Raw genomic sequence first — 22,351 nt, 5'->3', positions numbered from 1 at the left:
GAGCAATCAGAGCTCACTGCAATCTCAAATTCCTGGGCTAGAGGAATCCTCTTGCCTCTACTTCCTTAGTAGCTGGGACCACTGGTGCACACCACTGCACTTGGCTAATTTATTTTTTGTAGAGATGGCATCTCACTTTGTTGCCCAAGCTGGTCTCAAACTCCTGGGCTTAGGCAATCCTCCCACCTCAGCCTCCTAAAGTGATGGGATTACAGGTGTGAGCCACCATGCCCAGCCCCAAGATTTAAGTGTCTGTTGTTACGACAGATTTCATTTATCCAACACCTTGACAAGGCAGTCCAGTTATTAACCCCATTTTACAGGTTAAGAAATTCGGCTTAGGGGCTAAGTGATGTTATAGTTTCCCAAGAAGCCAACTCCTACAGATGTTTGGATGAAGGATAAAATATGACCTACAAGATTCTATAATTATGACTCTTTGCCAACAAGGACCGTCTGATAAATTCAAGAGCCTCTGTGCTCTCCTTCGGGCCTTGTCTCTGGGCAGTGTGGTGTCATATAATAAAAGGTGGTTCCATCACATGACTTTACTTTCAAGAGTGAGATTAGAAAAAAGCAACAAGTAGAGGATGGGACTGGTCAGATTATTGAAATTGTCTGAAAATACACCAATGACTAACGGATTTCAGAGTTCCCAAGTCAAATTAAGGAGCTATAAAGGCAACAACTGGGTGTTTGCTGGTGGCCTCAGAGCTCCTTGGGGGTCCACGGGAAAGGTGAGTCTTTATGTGGCTGGATCATTTCCTGGGGTTCTCTACAGCTAATTTGTAAGCTCTTAAACAGAGAATCTTCTGGAGCTGAGCAACAAGATTTTGTTGGCATATTCACCTTAAATTGAGCTTTTTTTCCAAAGGTGGGAAGGGATGAGGTAGGTGTGAGAGAACAGAATGCTGGGTCAGCAAATCAGTGAGATTCCATTGTTGGGAGATGATTTGCTTCAATGAAGCGTTTCTGTGGCACTGCTAAAACCCTCGCCCTGCCAGGAGACGAAGCTAAAACATTAGTAGTTGATACAGATACCTATCAACAACCCCGGCTGCCTTGCACAATGTTCCTCAGGTCTCTACCAGGGATGCTTAATGCTTATCCCTCTCCTGATGTACACTAGTGAAGGAACAAGTTGTCACTTGGCCCACAGTGAGAGGGCTAAATACTAATAATGACTCTGCTTCTGCCTGGGAGAGTGTGGGGTGGGGGCAGGGGTAGCGGTAGGTGGTGTTACTGAGAACGCCAGGCAAAGTGGTTGTTCAGAGCAGAGAACAGAGAGTGCTCATGGTGGACTGTGAGTTTCATAGGGCATGGTGGAGGAGATTGGCAAAGCAGCAGAGTGTGGTTCTTGACATGTGCCTATCTATTTCCCCTGCCACTCACGCTTCAAACCCCCCAAGTCACTCTAGTAGTGGAAGGTCCGAGTGCCACATGGGGAGGGCAGGCCTCTGAGGCCGTACTGACTCAGCCTTCCCTTTGGCCGAGTTAGGCGTAGCTTCTCCACACTTACACAAACCTCACAGTATCCACAGACCATGCCTCCCAGCACTTACGCAAGTGCTCACTGAACATAAGGTGGGGCTGCTTTTACCTGCTAAAAACTATCCATTGGAAATTCCTTCATTCTGAAACGGTCATACTGCATTTCAATGTCTAGGAGACATCTCAGACTTAACATAAACAAAATACAACTCCTGAATCCCAAACCTGTTCTCTTGGGAGACCCTGGAGGGAGATCTCTTGGTGGGGATTCAGGAGATGTGTTTTTCAACATTCAGGTGGCACTACATTCACCCAGTGGCAACTCACATTTTTGTCCCCAGAGACATACACTGAAACTCATGAACAACAAAGCCTCATACAGATGCCCTCTATAATGAAGGCAGAACCTGTTCCTCTGCCTTACAAAGAACCACAAGGACAAGAAATTAAGAATACTGCTGGTCATCCATCTCTCATCCATTCATTTTTTCCCCCAAAACTATAAAGTAGCATACAGGAAAACAAAAGTCAGTCTCACTACCAAAACACACTTTAACATCTCCTTAATTTTTTATATGTAGATTAAAATTCTGACCAGCATATTTACAAATTATTTCCAATATTACGTATTTTTTTTTTTTTGAGATGGAGTTTCGCTCTTGTCACCCAAGGCTGGAATGCAATGGCGCAATCTCAGCTCACTGCAACCTCCACCTCCCGGTTCAAATGATTCTCCTGCCTCAGCCTCCCCAGTAGTTGGGATTACAGGTGCCTGCCACCATGCCCAGCTAACTTTTGTATTTTTAGTAGAGGCGGGGTTTCCCCACGTTGGCCAGGCTAGTCTCAAACTCCTGACCTCAGGTGGTCCGCGTGCCTCAGCCTCCCTAAGTGCCAGGATTACAGGTGTGAGCCACCGCGCCCAGCCCAATATTACATACTTTTAAACATACATATTTAAATGGCATCCAAAGGCCCACCTCTTCCCACTGGAGGTTACATTGCTTCTATGTGTCTCTTAAAGAACCTGTCAGTCACAAATTTACCCTGCACTGATCACCCCCATGCCAGGCATTAGGGTGGGCTCTGGGGCCAACTCAGCCCTTGGGGAGCCTATCTGGTGAGGACGACAATCAGATAAGCTGGTAGTCACCCCAAGAGCAGCTCCAGCTTAGCTGAGCATTTGCATAATTGCTGGGAGACATAGGCTCTGAATACTGTTGGGTCTGTGTAACCTGCAAAGGGAAGGCTGAGTCAGTAAGGTCTCAGAGGTCTGTCCTATCCTCAGTGAGGAGGCATTCAGACCTGCCACTATTGGAGTGACTTGGGGGATTTGACCCATGGGTGCTAAGAGGTGTAACAGGTAAAATGGGAGTGCAGCTGGGCAGCACTTGCTGCCTAGGGAATGAGGTGACAGGTGAGCTGGTTTTAAATCCATGTGCTTTTCACAAATAGTGGATTAAAATGCCCAGGCCTGCTCTCTGAAGAGGAGGGAGACACAAAGTCTTATGTCAGCAAACAAGTACATTTCATTTTTGAGGGGTTGCCCTTTCAAAGCATTAGTATATTTTTATTACTTCAATAAAGAAACCTACCTAGAAACAAGCAAACAGAATAATTTGGGAACTGTCCTATCACTTATCCTAATGAATTACACTATTATCCTAGCAACCAGCTTTGTATGAAAAAACAAAAATAACTTTCAAGCAAACCAGAGGCCTTCACCTGACATCTGTCTGAACTAAGATTTAAGGTTCACAATCACAGCTTTCAAAGTCTGGAACCACATGGCACCCCTAGGGAGCCAGCCACAATGAACAGACCTGAGACTTGTTAGATGAATATACATTTTACTAGAAACTTCCACTGGCTGCTCAGTGAAACACATAACAGAGATGAAATGCCTCCACCGTTGAACAATGTCAGCGCACCCAGGTCCCACTGGTGGTGCTAGTCCATCAGAAGGGACTAGCACCACTTCAGATTTGAGTTCTGTTGAAAATCTGTTATTCTGTTGACCTTGGTATTATCTATCTGCCTGTGTAGCAGTTCTTCAATTCTATTTTCATAAGGCATGTTAACTGACAGCAGTATGCTGCCAACATCTTCAAATTAAGTGTCAGCTCTTAAGTGCATACAACCAAAATCACTCCACTATTACCAGGTTTACGTGGACAGCATCAGTTTTTCTCTTCAGTTTAATTTCCACCAATAAGTTTAGAGAGAGGAGCGTTATCTTTACTAACTAAACCAACACATGAGGACACAATTCTAAGGCTGATGCTAGGTAGCTCATATTTGCTTCCTTTAAAACCACATCAACTCAAAAGCTTCCAGGAATAGTTTAGTATCCACCAAGGAGGCTACCTGATTTCCAGCAAAGTGAGTTTTATCCTTTACAGTCCTCTATCATCATCTAATTTACAGATGAGAAACTTTTTTTTTTTTTTTTTTTTTTTTTTTTTTGAGACAGAGTCTTGCTCTGTCACCCAGGCCGGAGGGCAGTGGTGCGATCTCGGCTCACTGCAAGCTCCGCCTCCTGGGTTCACGCCATTCTCCTGCCTCAGCCTCCCGAGTAGCTGGGACTACAGACGCCTGCCACCAAGCCCGGCTAATTTTTTTGTATTTTTAGTAGAGACAGGGTTTCACTGTGTTAGCCAGGATGTTCTCGATCTCCTGACCTCACGATCTGCCTGTCTCAGCCTGCCAAAGTGCTGGGATTACAGGCGTGAGCCACCGTACCCGGCTGGGATGAGAAACTTTTTAAGAGCTCTACTAATGCCTAATTTAGGGGCACCCCTGAAGAAAGGAGTTTCATACATCTGAATTTTCCAGAGAAGTGATTCAGGCTATGAGAAATAGGTACAGAAAAACAAATTGAGAATAACAGAATTCCAAATTAACAATTAATGGACATTAAACACAAAATTAACAGGGAACAACATTAATATCACTAATAAAAGAAATGAAAAGGAACTAAAGGTTTAAAAAGAAGGTCCAATGCCACTGAGGTAGCAGTAAACATGGGCTCACCTGTCCTCATGGATGCTCATACCTTGTTATGACCCTTTGCTGGTTAAATCACAAGACAATGTCTATCAAAAACCATAACAATGTTGGCCCTTCTTGACCTAGCAGTTCAATAGCCATAAGTTTTTCTTTAAATCAAAAAATAAAAATGCTTATTGCTCCATAGAAAGTATTAAATTTACTGGAAACCACCCCAACAAAAGTGCAGTACTTGGATAAATCACATTATACTCACACTAAACTAAGACAAAAAAATCACAGATTAGAATGAAAATTAAAATTACAAAATAAAGTAAAAAAAGCAACACAGACTTGTATCTATACTGTGATGATGGAGACTCACAAGGTTTGAATCCTGGGCAAGGTCCTCTCTGGACCTCAAATCTCACCTGGAATGTGATGAGAGCCACCAGGAAGGGTTGGTTTGAGGTCTAAATGTGATTAATTCACGTATAGTGCTTAGAAAGCATTCAGTACATGTTAGCAGTCATTACAGTCATTCCTGGTATCCATGGAGGACTGGTTCCAGGACCTCTGCCAATACCAAACTCCACGGATGCCCAAGTCTCTTATATAAAATAGCACAGTATTTGCATATAAGCTAAGCACATCCTCCTGTATACTTTAAGCCATCTCTAGATTACGTATGATACCTAATATAACTAATACTATGCAAAGTTGTTATACTTTCTCATTTAGAGAATAATGACAAGAAAAAGGTCAGAACAGATGAAGTTTTTCCCTCCAAAAATTTTTTTTTTTTTTTTTTTTTTTTTTTGAGACACAGTCTCGGTCTGTTGCCCAGGCAGGAGTGCAGTGGCATGATCTTGGCTCACTGCAAGCTCCGCCTCCTGGGTTCACGCCATTCTCCTGCCTCAGCCTCCCGAGTAGCTGGGACTACAGGCGCCCACCACCACGTCCGGCTAATTTTTGTATTTTTAGTAGAGACGGGGTTTCACTGTGTTGGCCAGGCTGGTCTTGAACTCCTGACCTCAGGTGATCTGCCCACCTTGGCCTCCCAAGGTTCTGGGATTACACGCGTGAGCCACTGTGCCCCGCCCCCTCCAAATATTTCCAGTCTGCTGTTGAATCTAAGAATGCAGAACCCATGAATATGGGAAGCTGCCTATATTATACTATTATATGTAGTGAAATAATCAGCACATGGACAAAATCTAGAAAAGAGATATGTTGGGTTATCAGGATCGTGGCGTTCTTTTACTAACAGTTCCATTAGTTTTACTAATAATAATACTTAAGAATAATACTGTTATCTTTATGTAAATACTATGTAAATCTTTTTCATGACTCAGGAGTACAACTGGGAACCCTGACTAGCACAGATGGTGCCAGCACCTCATCTAAACCCTGAGGCCAGTTTATCTTTTCTTCTGCCTTTTCCCATGTTTCTTGCCACTTCCTATGGATAGAGCGACGATTCCCATTTCAGAGCCCATCTCACCATAGAGTCAAGTGCTAGCACTTTGCCTAGCCTCAATTCAGTGCATAAAGGCACTGAGGCTGCATTCTGAAACTGAGGAAATAGGGTACAACTGTGCACAACAGAAAGGTTTTCTTCAGGCCCATAAAAATGTTTGACATGTGCTCTCTCTCAGTGTAATTAAATACAGTCTTGGTTTTTCACCACATTGTCAGTATCTTGGGAAAATTATTTTAAAAGTCTAAGCAGGCCAGGTATGGTGGCTCAGGCCTGTAACCCTGACACTTTGGGAGGCCAAGGCAGATGGATCACCTGAGGTCAGGAGTTTGAGACCAGATGGGCTAACACGGCAAAACCCCATCTCTACAAAAAAAAAAAAAAAAAAAAAAAGCCAGATGTGGTGACAGGAGAATCGTTTGATCCACTGTACTCCAGACTGGGCAACAGAGTGACTCTGTCCAAAAAAAAAAAAAAAAAAGCCCAAACAGCAAGTTATCCTTTCCTTTCTGTTTCCCCTTCCAATTACATTTTAGGAATAATTATAATGATAGCTTAAATTTTTCTGATATCTTTTTGGGATTCTCTGGGTTTTTTCTTTTTTATAAACATGACAGACCTCATGATTTCCTATTTTTCTCTCCACTTTCTTTCAATTTGGATTTAAAAACTTATCAGTTTACATCTATTTGAAAGGCTAAATAAAAAGCAAGCAGTTATTTAAAATGCTGTATTAGAATCTAGTGTTGACTTACCTAAACATGTATATTAGGCTGAACTGCCTTCATAACTAATATTTTCTTGTCTAATACATATTAAATGCAAACCTAAATTTCTTTTCTTCAACCCTTCTTTCTGCTATTGGTATAGTTGATGACCCCTCACCCCGCCCACTGACTTGCTGGAGCTAGAAACCTCAACTTCATCCTTGACCTCTGCCTCCTCACTTTCCCAAAGCTGCCACATCTAGTCAGTGTTTAAAATCTATCAACTTTAGCCGGGTGTGGTGACTCACGCCTATAATCCCAGCACTTTGGGAGGCAGGTGGATCACTTGAGGTCAGGAGTTCAAGGCCAGCCTGGCCAACATGGTCAAACCCCATCTCTACTGAAAAATACAAAAATTAGCCGGTGTGGTGGCACATGCTTGTAATCCCAGCAACTTGGGAGGCTGAGGCCTGGGAGGATGGTTTGAAACTGGGGGGGTGGAGGTTGCAGTGAGCCGAGATCGTGCCACTGCACTCCAGCATGGGTGACAGAGCGGGACTCCGTCTTTAAAAAACAAAACAAAACAAAAAAAAAAAAACAAAAACTATCGACTTTGAATCCCTAAAACGTTTCTCAGATCCATCCAATCCTTCTGACTCCCGTTTCTACCACATACTCAGTCCTTACCAGCTCTTGCACAAATTAATCCCACAGCCTCTCGAATGACCTGTCTGCTTCTGATGTCTCCCTACTTATTTCCTGAGTTTCCTTTATAAAACACAAACCTGTACATGTGATTTACACGCTTAGAAATCACTAGTGGTTTTACACTGCCCATAAATTAAAAGCTAAATCCTTCAAATACAATAGAGCCCTGATATGGTTTGGATCTGTGTCTTCACCAAATATCAGGGTGAATTGTAGTACCCAATGCTGGAGGTAGGGCCTGGTGGGAGGTGGTTGCATCATGTGGGTGCTGTTCCTGTGATAGTGAGTTCTCACAAGACCTGGTTGTTTAAAATTGTGCAGCACCTCGCACCTCACTCTGTCTTGCTCCTGCCATGCAAGAAGCCTTCTTGCTCCCCGCCTCTACCTCCCTCCATGACTCTAAGTTTCCTGAGGCCTCCCCAGAAGCTGAGCAGATGCAGGCATCATGCCTCCTATACAGCTTCCAGAACTGTGAGCCAATTCAACCTCTTTTCTTTATACATCACCCAGTCTCAGGTATTTCTTTATAGCAATGCAATAATGGACTAATACTAGCCCTCTGGAGTTCACATATTCTCAGTATACTCACTGTTTTGGGGGAGGAGGTGGAATGCTATAGGGAAGTATTTGTCCTGAATCATTCTGTGGGTATACCACACAAACTCAGAATTCTTTATTTTGGGCCTTACTTTTAGTGCTGACATGTTAAAAAGTGTACTTAAAAAAACAACTTTAGACCAGGCATGGTGGCTCATGCCTGTAATCCCAACACTTCGGGAGGCTGAGGCAGACAGATCAGTTGAGGTCAGGAGTTCGAGATCAGCCTGGCCAACATGGTGAAACCCCATCTCTACTAAAAATACAAAAATTAGCCAGGCACGGTGGCAGGCGCCTGTAACTTCAGCTACTCAGGAGGCTGAGGCAGGAGAATTACTTGAACCTGGGAGGCGGAGGTTGCAGTGAGCCGAAATTGCGCCATTGCACTCCAGCCTGGGCGACAGAACGAGACTCAGTCTCAAAAAGCAAAACAAAACAAAAGCAAAAACAAAAACCCAACTTTACTACCAGGCAGACTCTTTTCTTTGGCTTTAGATGATCGCTATCAAAACTTTGTCATCTCACTAGAATGTTAATGCTTTTATTTAACATGCAAGGTAGATTTTAGTCCCTCCCTTTTGCCTTCTGTCTTTTGAGAGATAAAATTCCTGAGTGTATTCGTGTTGGCTGATGCTCTTTCGTAAGACATAATATTAATACTGCACCTGAAATACCTCATACCCTGCCACCCTTCTCCCCACAGCAAACTTGAGTTTCCAACAAGAGTAAAAAGGAGAAAATGTTTTTATTTCCACAAAGGACAACTTTCAAAGAGATTAAGTTCTGAACACCCCTGGAAAGATTAGCTAGCTGCACTATGATGGAACTACAACATGAGCTATAGAGTACTGAGTGAGCTTGCTAACGGGAACACATCTTTACTAAGACAGCAATGAGGGAGGACACCATCTGAGGGCGGTCACCAGCCTGCAGTTTGCATTTCCTCTGAAACCACCTAACTGTTGAAATGTGCCAAACACTGCCCTAAGCACTTTCCAAAGAGCAACACATTTAATCCTAACATTCCTCTTTACTGTAGGTGCTGTCAGTTTTCATACTTTGTATAAGCACAGTGAAGCACAGAGGTTAAGTGACTTGAGCTAGTGACCTGGCAAGGAAACAGCAAGTCCTGGAATTCATATGAAGCAGTGTGACTCTGGGGCTCTCACCCAGGCCTCCCCTCTACACAGCTGTTGAGCAGAACGGCAAAAGCCAGGACCTTCCGGGGCAAGTGTTTAGCTGACTTGATTTTCTCTTCTCATACGTTTTTCCAATAAATTGGACGAAACTGATCTGCAGTAGCAAGCCTTGAGGGTCCCGCAAAATTGGCCTCGGCTTGGGATGCAGAGGAGGAATCTCCATTTTCCTGAATTGGATGAAGGAAGCCGTTATCTTTTGGAAAAATCGAAGCCCTAGTGCAGGACCTGCGTGCGGCAAGGCATTGCTTTCTGCAGAATCACACAAACTTTCCTGCATGAAGTTCAGAAGCCTTGACATAGAGCTTCTCTAACCACACACCAGCTAAGGGGCCGGGGCTGAGGCTGAGTCACCCTGCAAGTTCCCTGACAGCAGTTTAACTTCAGATTTCAACTGCTTTTCCAGTAGACTCAAGATATTTGTTGAATTGAAAGGGATGCCTGCTTTTATATACTATTTGCTGTTAGCTCTTTTAACAGATTAGCAATAACTAGTTTAACATCCCAGGGATGAGTAATTAACATATAATAACTTGTGTGTTGTGGCTTGTTTATCAATATTCTTGTTTATGGTCCTTTGGGATTTTTTAAAATATTTTTCTCTATTTATTTTGAGACTAGGTTATAAGACTGGCTAATTTTCGTATTTTTGGTAGAGACAGGGTTTCTCCATGTTGCCCAGGCTGGTCTCAAACTCCTGGGCTCAGGTAATCCAAAGTGCCAGGATTACAAGCATAAGCCACCTTGCCCAGCCTTGGCCAAAGAATCGTGTACTCCTTATAAATTTTACTTTAAAATCAAGTGTAATGCTCCCCACCATCATCCTCCCCACCTCTAAAGAGAAAAAAAAAGTCAAGAAATAAATCATAGTAAAATTTGAGTCCTTCAATTTGTCATGATTTATTCTGTAAGGTAATATATGCAATAAAATTCAAAACTGAAAATTTCACTTGATTCCTTAGAATTTGGACGAAATCCTGAAAGACAATGAACACTTTCTCTGGAAATTTAGTGTCAATGTCATCATGTAGTGATATAAAAAGATATACCACAGTGTTAAGAAAAACAGGTAAATTAGATACAACTCTCTGCTATATACTGAAAGCCATGGGAACAGCAAGGGGAACAGGGCGCCACCGCCTACAGAGTGAGAAATGAAGATGGGTCCCAGCAGAGGTAACAAACAGCAAGTGCTTGCCAGAGAGAGGGGGCTGAGAGGGAGAGGAGAACGGAGAAAGGGAGTGTGGGAATGTGAGAAAGGGCAGTTGTAGCAAGCGCAGAGGAGGAACAATCAGGTAGCGGTGGGGGGTAGCGGTGAGGTACTGGAGTTAGGAGCAGAGAACAGGAGTTGAAGGGAGCCTTCACCAGGATGGGGGCCTTGCCAGGCCCTGGAAATTACCACCTTCAAGGAACATATAGTTGAGAATTTAGAGAGCATGTAGACTGATGGCTCTGTTTTACAGTTAAACTAGAGAGACCACCTTTCTGACTTGGCTGTTTTGATGTTTTAATATGTGGTTTCATTTTCATAATGCAATCTATTTTATATTTTTCAAATCATGTTTTTTTATCACAATTTAAAGTAAATTTAAGAAAGATGTGAGTCTGTTAGATGGGGGAAGTAAATAATTATCCATTATTTAAACTTGTATTAAAAATAGGCCCCTAAATTGGCCAGGTGCAGTGGCTCACACCTGTAATCCCAGTACTTTGGGAGGCCAAGGAGGGTGGATTCCTTAAGGTCAGGAGTTCGAGGCCAGCTTGGCCAACATCGTCAAATCCCAACTCTACTAAAAATACGAAAATTAGCTGGGTGTGGTGGCACGCATCTGTAATCCCAGCTACTGGGGAGGCTGAGACAGGAGAATCACTTGAATACAGGAGGTGGAGGTTGCAGTGAGCCGAGATCATGCCACTGCACTCCAGCCTGGACGACAGAGTGAGACCCTGTCTCAAAAAACCAAGAAAAAAAAAAACAGAACAAAACCCTAAATATAATCTTTAAATATACTGATTCAGAAATTTAAAGAAATTGGCCAGGCACGATGGCTCACGCCTGTAATCCCAGCACTTTGGGAGGCTGAAGCAGGTGGATCACTTGAGATCAGGAGTTTGAGATCAGCCTGCCCAACATGGTGAAACCCCGTCTCTACTAAAAATACAAAAATTAGCCAGGTGTGGTGGTACATGCCTACAGTCCCAGTTACTTGGGAGGCTGAGGCAGGAGAGTCACTTGAACCCACGAGGAGGTGGTTGCAGTGAGCCAAGATTGCGCCACTGCACTCCAGCCTGGCAACAGAGCAAGACTCATCTCAAAATAAAAATAAAAATAGAAAATAAAAATTAACCTAAAACCAGTTAACATATATTGTCAGGTAAAAAAAAGATTAAAAATTTCCCAAAGGAGGTTGGAAAAATTTGGGAGGGGCACCTTCTATGAGAGGGGAACAAGCAAAGACTCCCCCACTAGTAGGACTATGCAGCCTCAAGGGATCCATGGCCACCAGATCTACCTTCTGTCACATCCCTGCACGCCTTGGCATTCCTTAATGTCTCAAAGGTGATTTGTACATACCAAGTGATATCCATACCCGTTCAGAGGCAATTACCTCTGTAATATCATTCATGTCAGAGGTCATTGTGATTCTCATCCACAATTATACCAAGGCAAACAGGGGTCAATGTTGGACAGAAGCAAAGGGGACTTGTGCTGAAATGAATAGATTCACAAGTCCCACACTTGTGGGAAGGGAAAAAGGAAGGAAGTAAAGGCCATTTTTAAATATAGAAATGTTCTAGTTTTCAGCAATTTTCAGAGTAGTGTGACACAGGGAGAGAAGCAATGTCTCTTGAGGACTTCCCAATATTTTAATGTAACATCGTGCTTGTCAAAACACCTGATAAATACATAGGCCAAAATGGATCTCTAATGAAATATATGTGGCTTTATCTTACATGATAGGATTAAGGGCATGCTCATTAAGCAAGACCAAAACTGAATACATCTATCTGCTAAACCTAGTAAGATAAAACTAGACTCAAAGTATCCTGGACAATTGAAACATCATCTGTCAAATTAAATAAAAGGCAAGTTAGTGTAATTTTAACTTGTCCTTGAGTACATTGAGAAAAGTAGAATAAAAGCTAGGTAAATAAAAGCTAGAAAAGGATCTTATAGTGATAGTGGTACATCAGCTCAAAGAGACAACAAGCCTAACTTTTTTCTTTTTTTTTTGGAGATAGAATCCCGCTCAGTTGCCCAGGCTAGAGTGCAGTGGCACAATCTTGGCTCTCTGCAACCTCCGTCTCCTAGGCTCAAGCCATTCTCCTGCCTCAGCCTCCTGAGTAGCTGGGATTACAGGTGCCCGCCACCATGCCCAGCTAATTTTTGCATATTTTTAGTAGAGACGGGGTTTGACCACGTTGGCCAGGCTCGTCTTGACCTCCTGACCTCAGGCGATCCGCCCACCTCGGCCTCCCAAAGTGCTGAGATTACAGGCGTGAGCCATCGTGCCCGGCCCAAGACCTGAATTGAGACACAGGATCTAGAGATTTGCTGGGCAAGATTTAGCCTGATTATTGATTATCAATTATTGCTATAGAACGCCTAAAAGTTTACACATAAAAACTGGGCTGAGATATGTTAATAATAAATGTTGAAATAACGAAAACACTGTCAGATGGTCACATACACATATGCACATCAAAAAGCAATAAACAGGCTGGGCGCAGTGACCCACACCTGTAATCCCAACACTCTGGGAGGTCAAGGCAGGTGGATGATCTGAGGTCAGGAGTTCCAGACCAGCCTGGCCAACATAGTGAAACCGCACAACAAAGTGAGATTCTGTCTCAAAAAACAAACAACAAAAAACCCACCAAATACTGTGACTTTCCAAGGAAAGTTGGGAAGCAAGAACTCAACTTTGGCAAGAGGATGATTAACGGATTATTTTGAGTGCTCAAATTTGACTAAAGAATTTTGTACTTGAGGGTCTTATATGTTACATCCTCCCAGGATCTTTGCATTTTAAAATGTCATTGCATATAAACTTCTTAGGGGAAGTAAATCTACCTCACACTTGGAGTTTCACAGTGATGTTAATAATGGAGAGAGGGAAGGAGGGAAAAAGAAAAGACCATAATTGGGGATAGTGGACATGATAAGAGTTGAAAGGGCAAGCTCCTTGCATGACTGAATTAAAATGTTCTAATTTCAAATATATATTTCACATTCAATATAATTTTTACTATAGTCTATGGGCACTTTTTGCCAGAAGGTTATAAATAATATGGTAGACTACTAAACATACAGTTGTACATCCATCTGATCCCTTCCCACAAAAAAGTGGATAAACTTGCAAGATAAACTCATGACAGCATGAGCAATAGGAAGCTGGAAATAGGAAAGATGAAATGAGTAACAGTGATTCTGCGCACTGAAAGGAAGCAGACAGTAATGATGAATGCAGTGGAGGAGCTACTAGAAAGCCAGCCACTTTATGGCACAGAGCTTGGTGAGGCCTCAGTAAGTGGGGGTGCAGCATGGGGCTGAAAAATACAGCATTAGCCCAAAGTTTCTAAGAGGAGTTAGATCCTTAACCCAGTTCAACCAGGTAACTGTCCTCATCTACTGAAAACAGGCGGGAGATTGTCAAAGTCCGTGCACTGAATGATGAGCCCATATCCCCACCCACACAACTCTACCATCCCCGTCTCCACTTGGCTTTTAGGATGCTGGCAGCCAAGCTTGCATCTCTAGACAGGAAATCTCAAGATTTTTCTCCGGAACAAAACAAAACAAAAAAATGTTTTTTTTTTTCCTCTGGGAAAACTCAACTCAGAGAAAAGACCTATATGCTGGCTGGCTGCCTTATTATTCTACGGAGAGGACTACAGACTAGCAAGCCTGGCCCATACTGTAACACAGAGCTTCAAGCCATTTTTTAAAACATCTCTTTCTCTCTTAAAAATTTAAATCAAGGCTGGGCGCAGTGGCTCAAGCCTGTAATTCCAGCACTTTGGGAGGCCGAGGTGGGCGGATCACCTGAGGTCAGCGGATCACCTGAGGTCAGGAGCTCAAGACCAGCCTGACCAATGTGGAGAAACCCCCATGTCCTCTAAAAATACAAAATGAGCTGCGCATGGTGGCGCATGCCTCTAATCCCACCTACTCAGGAGGCTGAGGCAGGAGAATTGCTTGAACCTGGAAAGCAGAGGTTGCAGTGAGCTAAGATTGCACCATTGCACTCCAGCCTGGGCAACAAGAGCGAAACTCTGTCTCAAAAAAGAAAAAAATATATATCAAGACGTCTGAAGAACCTCTAACAAGAAAAATAGGAAACAGACAAAGATTTTTAAAAATTATAATACAGGCCAAGTGTGGTGGCTCACACCACCTGTAATTCCAGCACTTTGGAAGGCTGAGGTGGGAGGATTGCTTAAGCTCAGGAGGTGACAACACCAGCCTGCCTGGGCAACAAAGTGAGATGCTGTCTCTACAAAAAGTAAAAAAACTCAGCCAGGTGTACTGGCATGCACCTGTGGTCCAGCTACTTGGGAGGATCCCTCGAGCCCAGTGGTTGGAGGCTGCAGTGAGCCATGATCACATCACTGCACTCCAGCCTGGGTAAGGGTGTGAAACTGAAACAAAAACAAAAACAAAAAATACATTATGATGTGTTCAAAAAGTAAGAGAAATGATTACAGCCATCAACTAGGCTCTGATTATTCTTTAAAAGTCAGTACATTCAGAGAAAAAAAAAAGCTCTTCAAAATATCAGGAAAAAAATAAGTAAATAAAAGGCTAGAAGGCTGGGCGCTGTGGCTTGTGGCACATGCCTATAATCCTGGCACTTTAGAAGGCCGAAGTGGAAGGATTGCCTGAGTCCAGCAGTTTGAGACCACTCTGGGCAACACAGTGAGACCTTGTTTCTGCAAAAAATATAAATATTAGCTGGGCATGGTAGCACACGCCTTTAATCCCAGGTACCAGGGAGCCCCAGAGTTCGAGAATGCAGAAAGCTGTGATCGCACCACTGCATTCCAGCCTGAGTGACAAACAAAACAAAACAAAAACCACATACAAAAAAGATTAGATGATAAAGTTGAAGAAAGCATACAGAAATCAGAACAAAATGATAATAAGACAAAACATAAAACAGAGGAGAAAAGATAAAAACAGAAGATCAATCTAGGAGGTAAAATGCCTTATATTAACAAGAATTAGAGAGAGCAGAGAAAATAGAGGGAAGGAAATTTTCAAAGAACTACCAAATGACAAATTTCCTGAAAGACATCAGCATACATAAGATCTCATAGAATAGCCAACATAATAAATGAAATGACCTAGTCAAGACCTATCATTTTGATATCTCAAGACCCTAGGGAAAAGGAGAAGATCCTCAAACTTTCCAGGAGAAAAACAGAACACGCATCAAGGGATGAAAAATTAGAATAGCAGTCTTCTCAACTGCCGCACTGGAAGCTAGAGGACAAACCAGGAACAATGACTGCAAGACAGTGAGAGAAAAATCACTTCCAACCTAGAATTCCACACCTAGCCAACTCCCAATCAAGCATGAGGCTAGGATAAAGTCATGCTCAGATATACAGGATCTCAACATTTTTACACTCCCACACACCCTTTCTCACAAAACTACTAAAGCATGATGCACGCCCTTAAATGAAGGCTCACTTTAAGAATGAGGAAGACATGGGATTCAGAAAACAGAACATTCAATAGAGGAGAGAAAGAAATGAAGATGATGATGTTGATGATCTGCCCCAGGATAATAGTTATGAAACAGATCCAAAGAATAAACATCCCAATTGGAAAGTGTGGGTTAGAAAAGATGTGGCCCAAGAAACTTAAGCAAATGAATACATGAGTTAGTAATCCTAGAGAAATGAAATGTTTTAGAAGGGAATATAATAATATGCTTCGTATTATACACTTCAAAAAATGAAAAACGATTTTAGAAGTCTATACAAATCTTCCAAATTACCTATTTCATTTTCTGTCCATCACATGGGCATAGGCACTTTAATCATGTGACATGTAAGAACAAAAACATGGGAGAAAAGGAACCAAATGAAATAAAAATCCCAAGCTGTTAAGAGATTTCTCATACTCACCATCTCTCTGGCTATTTCCAGCGCTTCCTGCAGGCCATAGAGCCTTCCACAAACCAGGTAGATTCCATTGGCCCAGAGAATACAACCCTCATGGACCCAAAATTCATTGCTGTCAAGAGGTAGTTCAGGGATTTGTAACTCCAGCTCAGGGCCACCTTCTGAAGTGGTGGGCACGGAGGGTTTCGAGTCCAAAACAGTCTTTTCACTGCTGCCCTCGGTGGCTGCTTTTTTACAAGGGAGCCCCCTGGATAGGGACCGAGGGCCTCCACCACAGTCTTCCGAGCGGTGGCGCCGCTTAAACCTGGGGTGTGTGGCCAGGCTCCTCTGCTCCTTCTGCTGCTGCTGCTGCTCTTCCTCCTCCTCAGTGTCCGTCTTGGAGCCATTAGAAGCACTTTTGTGCCGTACCTTAACTTTGCTCTGCATTTCTGTGGCCCTCTTAGGAGGTGGATTCTTCGGGAGAGTGGCTGCATAATCTTGGGGATAAAAAGGTCCAAAGAGGTCACCCATGTTCCGGTAACTGGCCCACTTGCCACACAGACAGCAAACCAGGTGCCCCATAACCGAAGACTCTGTCACAACAGGTCCCTGCAGCATAAAGGACGAGGCCGGGAGCGCCTTGCTTTCAGTGCTGCTAGGTGGAGGGGTCAGTGACCTCTGACCCTTCCTGCCCCTCACTAATTTGGTCTGTTCTTCTTCTTCAGCATTGATGATTGTACAAACGGCTCCAAGTTCACACTTATTTACTACATGGATGTAAGGGTAAAAAGACTTGTTCTTGGCATCGGTTTTATCCAGTGGCTGGGTGGCATACTTTAGTTTGATCTCAGGTTCTTGGGGTTCCACAATGGGAACTGCTTGTTTGGTTTTTCGCTTCCTCGGCTGGGCCCCAGGCTTCCTTCTCTCCCTCCTTTGCCTCTGTTTTTTTGGCTTTGGCTCTCCATCTGCAGAACCTTCTGGTATCTGTGGGGGCTGAGGGGGCGGAGGCGGCGGCTGCTGCTGTTTCTTTTGCTTATTCACACTACCAATGGGTCTCCCCTTCTTCTTTCCTGATGGGAAATATCCCTTTGGAGGGAAACCCTCTTGCTTCGGTGAAATCGTCACTGTATCGTTCTCCTTCTCTTCAGCCTTGGGGTTTGCCTCAGGGGCCAATATGCCCACTGGAGGTACATTCTTTGAGTCTGGAAAGATTAAAGGTGCTGTTCCACCCAGGGAACCATCTGGTCTCCCTTGGTTACTACCAGGCTTCTGTGAGGTTGTGGATGTCATGGCACCAGGGGGTTCCTTTCCCGCAGTAACTGTTTCTGCATGTGTCTCTGTCTTCACTTTGTCATCCCCACTGCCACGCCACTCTTCTGAAGACCTTGGAAGAGGTTTCTCAATGTGCAACTCCTGGTTTGCTGGACTGACTAGGTCAGAAGCCGCCTCACCTTTTCTCTTCTCTATGTCAGCATCCTGAACAGCAACACTCCCACCTTCAGGAGGACCACTCTTCAAAGACAGTATATCATCAAGTGTAACCGTGTCTCCCCCAGCCTCCGTGCTGTTCGAAGATGCGCTCCTCCTAATATTTGGGGATGTAATCTTCTGAACTATAGCTTCCAATTTCAATCCCCGTCCTTTCCGTGGGGGCAGTATTTTGGTCTTAGCAGGGCTTGTGAGGGTAACAGCAGGGCAGTTTCTATTATCTGGACTTGGAAGGTCCTTGGAGGAATCTCTCTTAGGGATAGACTTAATATCCTGACTGTGAGAAAGATGGGCATAGGAATTGAATGCTTTATCAGCGCCTTCTTTTGATGAGTGAAGGAGGCGACCTTTATCTTCAGTGCTACTGTTCTTTACATCTTGTGACTGTCTCTTACTGGGAATGGGAGAGATAAAAGAACGAACACGCCTCCTCATGATTAAAGGGTTTTGAGAAGAATGATCCTCCTGGCCTGGAAGTCTCAGCATAACATTACTAGGTTTGGATGACTGTGTAGCCTCAGCTAGTCCATGTCCATCAGTCTCATGAGGCGGCCCATACCTTTTTTGACTGGACATTCCTGGAGGACCACTGCTTTTGGCTGGAGAAGTTTGCCGAGAAAGATCCCAACAGGATTCTTGTAACTTCTGGGAGCCGTGCTTTAATTCCATACCCTTGTTAGGCAGACCATCACTAGACATTAGGCAGCGCCCAGCCTCCTGGGCGCTGGGGTCATGGTAAGTCCCTACTGGTGGACCATACATCATACCATCTTTGTCATTTTTCAGAGGGCTCCGTACTCTGTCAAGAAACTGCTGCTGCCTCGGACTCTTCCGTGGCCCCTCCTGCCTGTGCTGTGCTGCAGCAATTACTCCCTGAGCAGAACTGCTGCTCCAGTCTTTATACTCCTCTGGTTGCTGTTGGTACATCTGTCTCTTATAATGCAGCTGAGAGTTCAAACCTGCATTAGGGTCCCCATAAGCATGAGCCCGAGTATTTGCGTGATAAGCAGAGGCCAGGGTTTCTGAGTTGGGAGAAAAGGGAGCGTGTAAAGAACTCCGGTTGGCCCTCTCTGAAAAGGTCATGTGTGGATTCATGTGATGAGGGTCTCCCCCTGGGCCTCTGCTCCGCCCAGGAGACAGTTTCAATTTTTCTGCAAAGTCATGATATTGAGAAGGGGACCGACCCCTCATGCCCTCCCGACCACCAACTCTGCCAGGGACCCGCCGCATTGGCGTAGGTCTGCTGTCTTGTGGGCCGTAGTCTGAAAGGGAATCATGGGTCGCTGCTCCAGGGCTGGCATTGCCACGGTAAGACTCATGCTTGATGCTAGGAGGATGGCAGTGGTCTCCAGATTTCTTGTTGTTGAAACTAGCTTGAGATTTAGACTGTTCAAAGTCTTCCTCTTTTATCTGCCCGCTCTGGGATTTCAGCTTGGTTTCCATGGACACCAAACCACCAGGAAGAATGACCGACTGACTTAAAGTTGGATTGAGACGGTCATTCCTCCCAATTCTGGTGTCGGCACTCATGTGTCCCAGTGAGTGAGCCCCTGGGTCCCTGACAATCTGCCTAAGTGGAGAAATATCACAGATCACTGATCTTCTTTCAGAGAGGGAACCCCCAGGCTCATGGGCTGATGACTGAGGCTCTATTTCAAACTTTCTGGGAATTGGATAGTCAGTCAAATTGATCTGTTTCATTTCAGGAGCTGTGCTGCTTGATTTCCTTTCCCAGGGGCCCCAGTGGGGATTTTCTAATAGAGACCCAATGCTTTTGTTCAGAAGGCCCCTGCTAGCTAATTCATTGGTTTGACTAACCAAGACATTGGGCCTTGTGGTTCCTTCTAGGCTACCAGCCATCCCCTGATGCTCTTGAGTACTCCTAGAATATCTCCTGTCAGGGTGGTGGTGGTAACCTTGAAGCACTTCCTGCAGAAGGCTTGGGAATTTTTCATTTCTACCCTTTCGTTCCCCATGGCCAGTGAAATCTCCCTTTTCTTGCCCTGTAGGATACTGAGGAAAGCCACTGACATTTCGTGGCACAGCTGACCCGAAACTATCTTTGTAACTATAGCGCAGACTTCCGGGAGATTTGCTAGGCTCAGTTCTGCTTGTAAAACCAGGGCCCGCTGCAGAGTGGCCACTCTGGCCATTTCCTTCTCCATTATGGTTGGAGTTGTTATCGCCATTCTTGTTTCCTTTGCTCCCTCCTCCTCCTGGAGGCTCTGGCTGGGGAAGTGATGCATGACTGGTTTCCTTTGCCCCACCATTGCTAGGTGGCCTTTGAGTGGCTGCAGGATCATCCTCTTGGGAGCCTTTATCTTGTCCACCAGGTTTTTCTACCCGACCTGTCATGGCTTCCCGGGAGACAATCACCCCAACTGTCTTCTCATTAACCTTTGGGTTCCCGTCAGATGACAATGGCATGTCCTTAGCGCCTGGTGAGGTGGCCTCTTCTCTTGCGGCGGGACTAGCATTGAGTCTGGGGGGTTCATTCTGAGCACCTTGTGCCGGTGAGGAGCCAGCTTTCTCAGAGGCTCCACCCTTGTAGGTGGTGTCAGAGCTGGTGCTCTGGCCACTTAGTTGCCGCACTCTCTCACCTTGATCCTCTGAACTGCTGGAGCAGCCTCCATCTAATGACTCTGCCATAGGGGACTTCAGCTGTTCTTCAGGTTGTGAGGAGCCTTCAGAATTTGTGCAGCTATCTGCTTTCTTGGAAGATGAGGGCCTCTTGGAGGTCTTCTTCTGAGGAGTCAGGGCATCAGAAAGTAACATGTGCTGGACAGTGTTAGGAAGATTGGCCACTTGAGTACTCAGAGCACTCAAACTACTCAACCCAGGATCTGTCAGTCGCTTTTCTGGTACCCCTTCTAGTCCAAACCCTTTGAAGCCTGCGGCATGAGAATTAGGACTGGGCATCATTGATGGGGTTGGACTGAGTTGAGGCATTAACTGTAAAATTCTGTTTCTGGAACCCATAGGCACACTGCCTTGCCCACACTGGAGATTCTCCCCAGTCTGCATGAGAGGAGATGGGGTAGAACTACAGCTTGGAGACTGAACCACAGAGGCAGCTGGAGAAGGGTTAGAAATGGGGCTGAAATTCTGGTGAAACTGCATGGGGGACCTCACAGGAACCTCAGGCTGGTTGTACTGCCCCACCTGGCTTTGCAGGGGCAGCTTGGTGGCAGCGTTAGTATACTGCATCACATGCTGAGAAGGGTGTTGTTGCTGCTGCGGTTGCTGCTGCTGCTGCCCCTGTTGGGTCCCTTGTGGAATCTTTGCCTGTTCAAAATTCTTCATAGATTGAGGCTGATAGCTGTAATTGGATTGTGTTCCATAAGCCTGTGCATTAGAACCCACATTGTGTCCTTCATACTGAGATCCAGCATTCACACTGTAACTGCCATCATAGCTCTGTCCAGACTGGCTAAAACGCTGTGGTGAAGGGAAGGAGGAGGAGGAGGAGGAGGATGCAGAAGACTGATAGTGTTGGCCAAACTGGCCCACTCTTAACTGGTAACCAGCAGCAGAAGATGGCAGAGTTGAGGGCCGCTGCATTGGCTGTAGATGGGATGAGCTGGATGCTGCTTGGCCAGTGGCCTGTGGCAGGGGCTGGTGGGACTGGTAAAGCTGCTGTCTCAACTGCTGGACTTGCTGCTGCTGCTGCTGGCTGGAAGCCTGCTGTTGGTACTGAGCACTCCCTGGAGAGAAAGGCCCTGTGTAATCCTGCTGATAATGCGACACACCGCCAAGGCCAGAGTGCTGTGCTTGAAACTGGCCCACATGACCCTCACTCCCATACTGATTGCCAAAGCTGCTCCCTTGGGGGGGTCCATAGCTCTGCACAGGCCCAGAAGGCCTTCGCTGAGGAGGCTGTGGGGTTCCTGTAGTCACAGGGTCTTTGTTGCCTGCCATGTAGTAAAAATCTCCAGCCTCTTTCCTGAAACCCTGGTAACCTTGATGGCCAGAGGTCTCGCTAGCCATCGCTGCCGCAGCAGCTGCTGCTCCTCGTCGTCCACCACCACTGCCACTGCCACTGCTGCCACTACTGCCACCTGCACCTCCAAAATTCTGGAACATCTGGGCCTGACGAGGGCTGAACTCTTCTAGCCGGGATGAGCCGTGTACCTCCTGTGGGTAGCTTTGCTGGTTTCCGTGGTAACTGCTTTGCTCCCGAAAGGACTGCATACTGTTCAGCAGCACAGCAGCAGGCCAACAGCCCTCCTAGAAATAGAAGAAAAGAAAGAAAAACATTAGACACGCATCTCCTCGGTACAAATAAAATCAAGTCTAGATGATGGAGGGGACAAAGATGAAACAGATGCCCAGATGAAGCTGACTGGTTTGAATTTCTATTTTTTTTGTTTTGTTTTGTTCTGTTTTTGAGACAGAGTCTCACTCTGTAACCCAGGTTGGACTGCAATGGCACAATCTCGGCTCACTGCAACTTCTGCCTGCAGGGTTCAAGCAATTCTCTTGCCTCAGCCTCCAGAGTAGCTGGGAACTACAGGTGCGTGGCCACCAGGCTCGGTTAATTTTTTTTGTATTTTTAGTAGAGACAGGGTTTCACCGTGCTGGCCAGG

At 45.0% G+C, this 22,351-nt stretch overlaps 1 protein-coding gene across 4 annotated transcripts in view; it reads right to left on the bottom strand.

Moving 5' to 3' along the window:
• Nucleotides 1-22,351, bottom strand: part of TCF20 (transcription factor 20) — a 184,345-nt gene that overhangs the window by 33,415 nt on the left and 128,579 nt on the right. For all 4 annotated transcript variants that reach the window (XM_030815434.1, XM_030815432.1, XM_030815433.1 and 1 more), the window contains exon 2: nucleotides 16,302-21,992. In XM_030815434.1, coding sequence (XP_030671294.1) covers nucleotides 16,302-21,956 — 5,655 coding nt within the window. In that variant the 5' untranslated portion in view covers nucleotides 21,957-21,992. The remainder of the gene's footprint in view (nucleotides 1-16,301; nucleotides 21,993-22,351) is intronic.

Source organism: Nomascus leucogenys, chromosome 7b (assembly GCF_006542625.1).
Source record: "Nomascus leucogenys isolate Asia chromosome 7b, Asia_NLE_v1, whole genome shotgun sequence".
Classification (NCBI taxonomy): domain Eukaryota; kingdom Metazoa; phylum Chordata; class Mammalia; order Primates; family Hylobatidae; genus Nomascus; species Nomascus leucogenys.
Note: the sequence above shows the minus strand (reverse complement) of the source record. Positions and strands in the feature narration are given on the sequence as shown.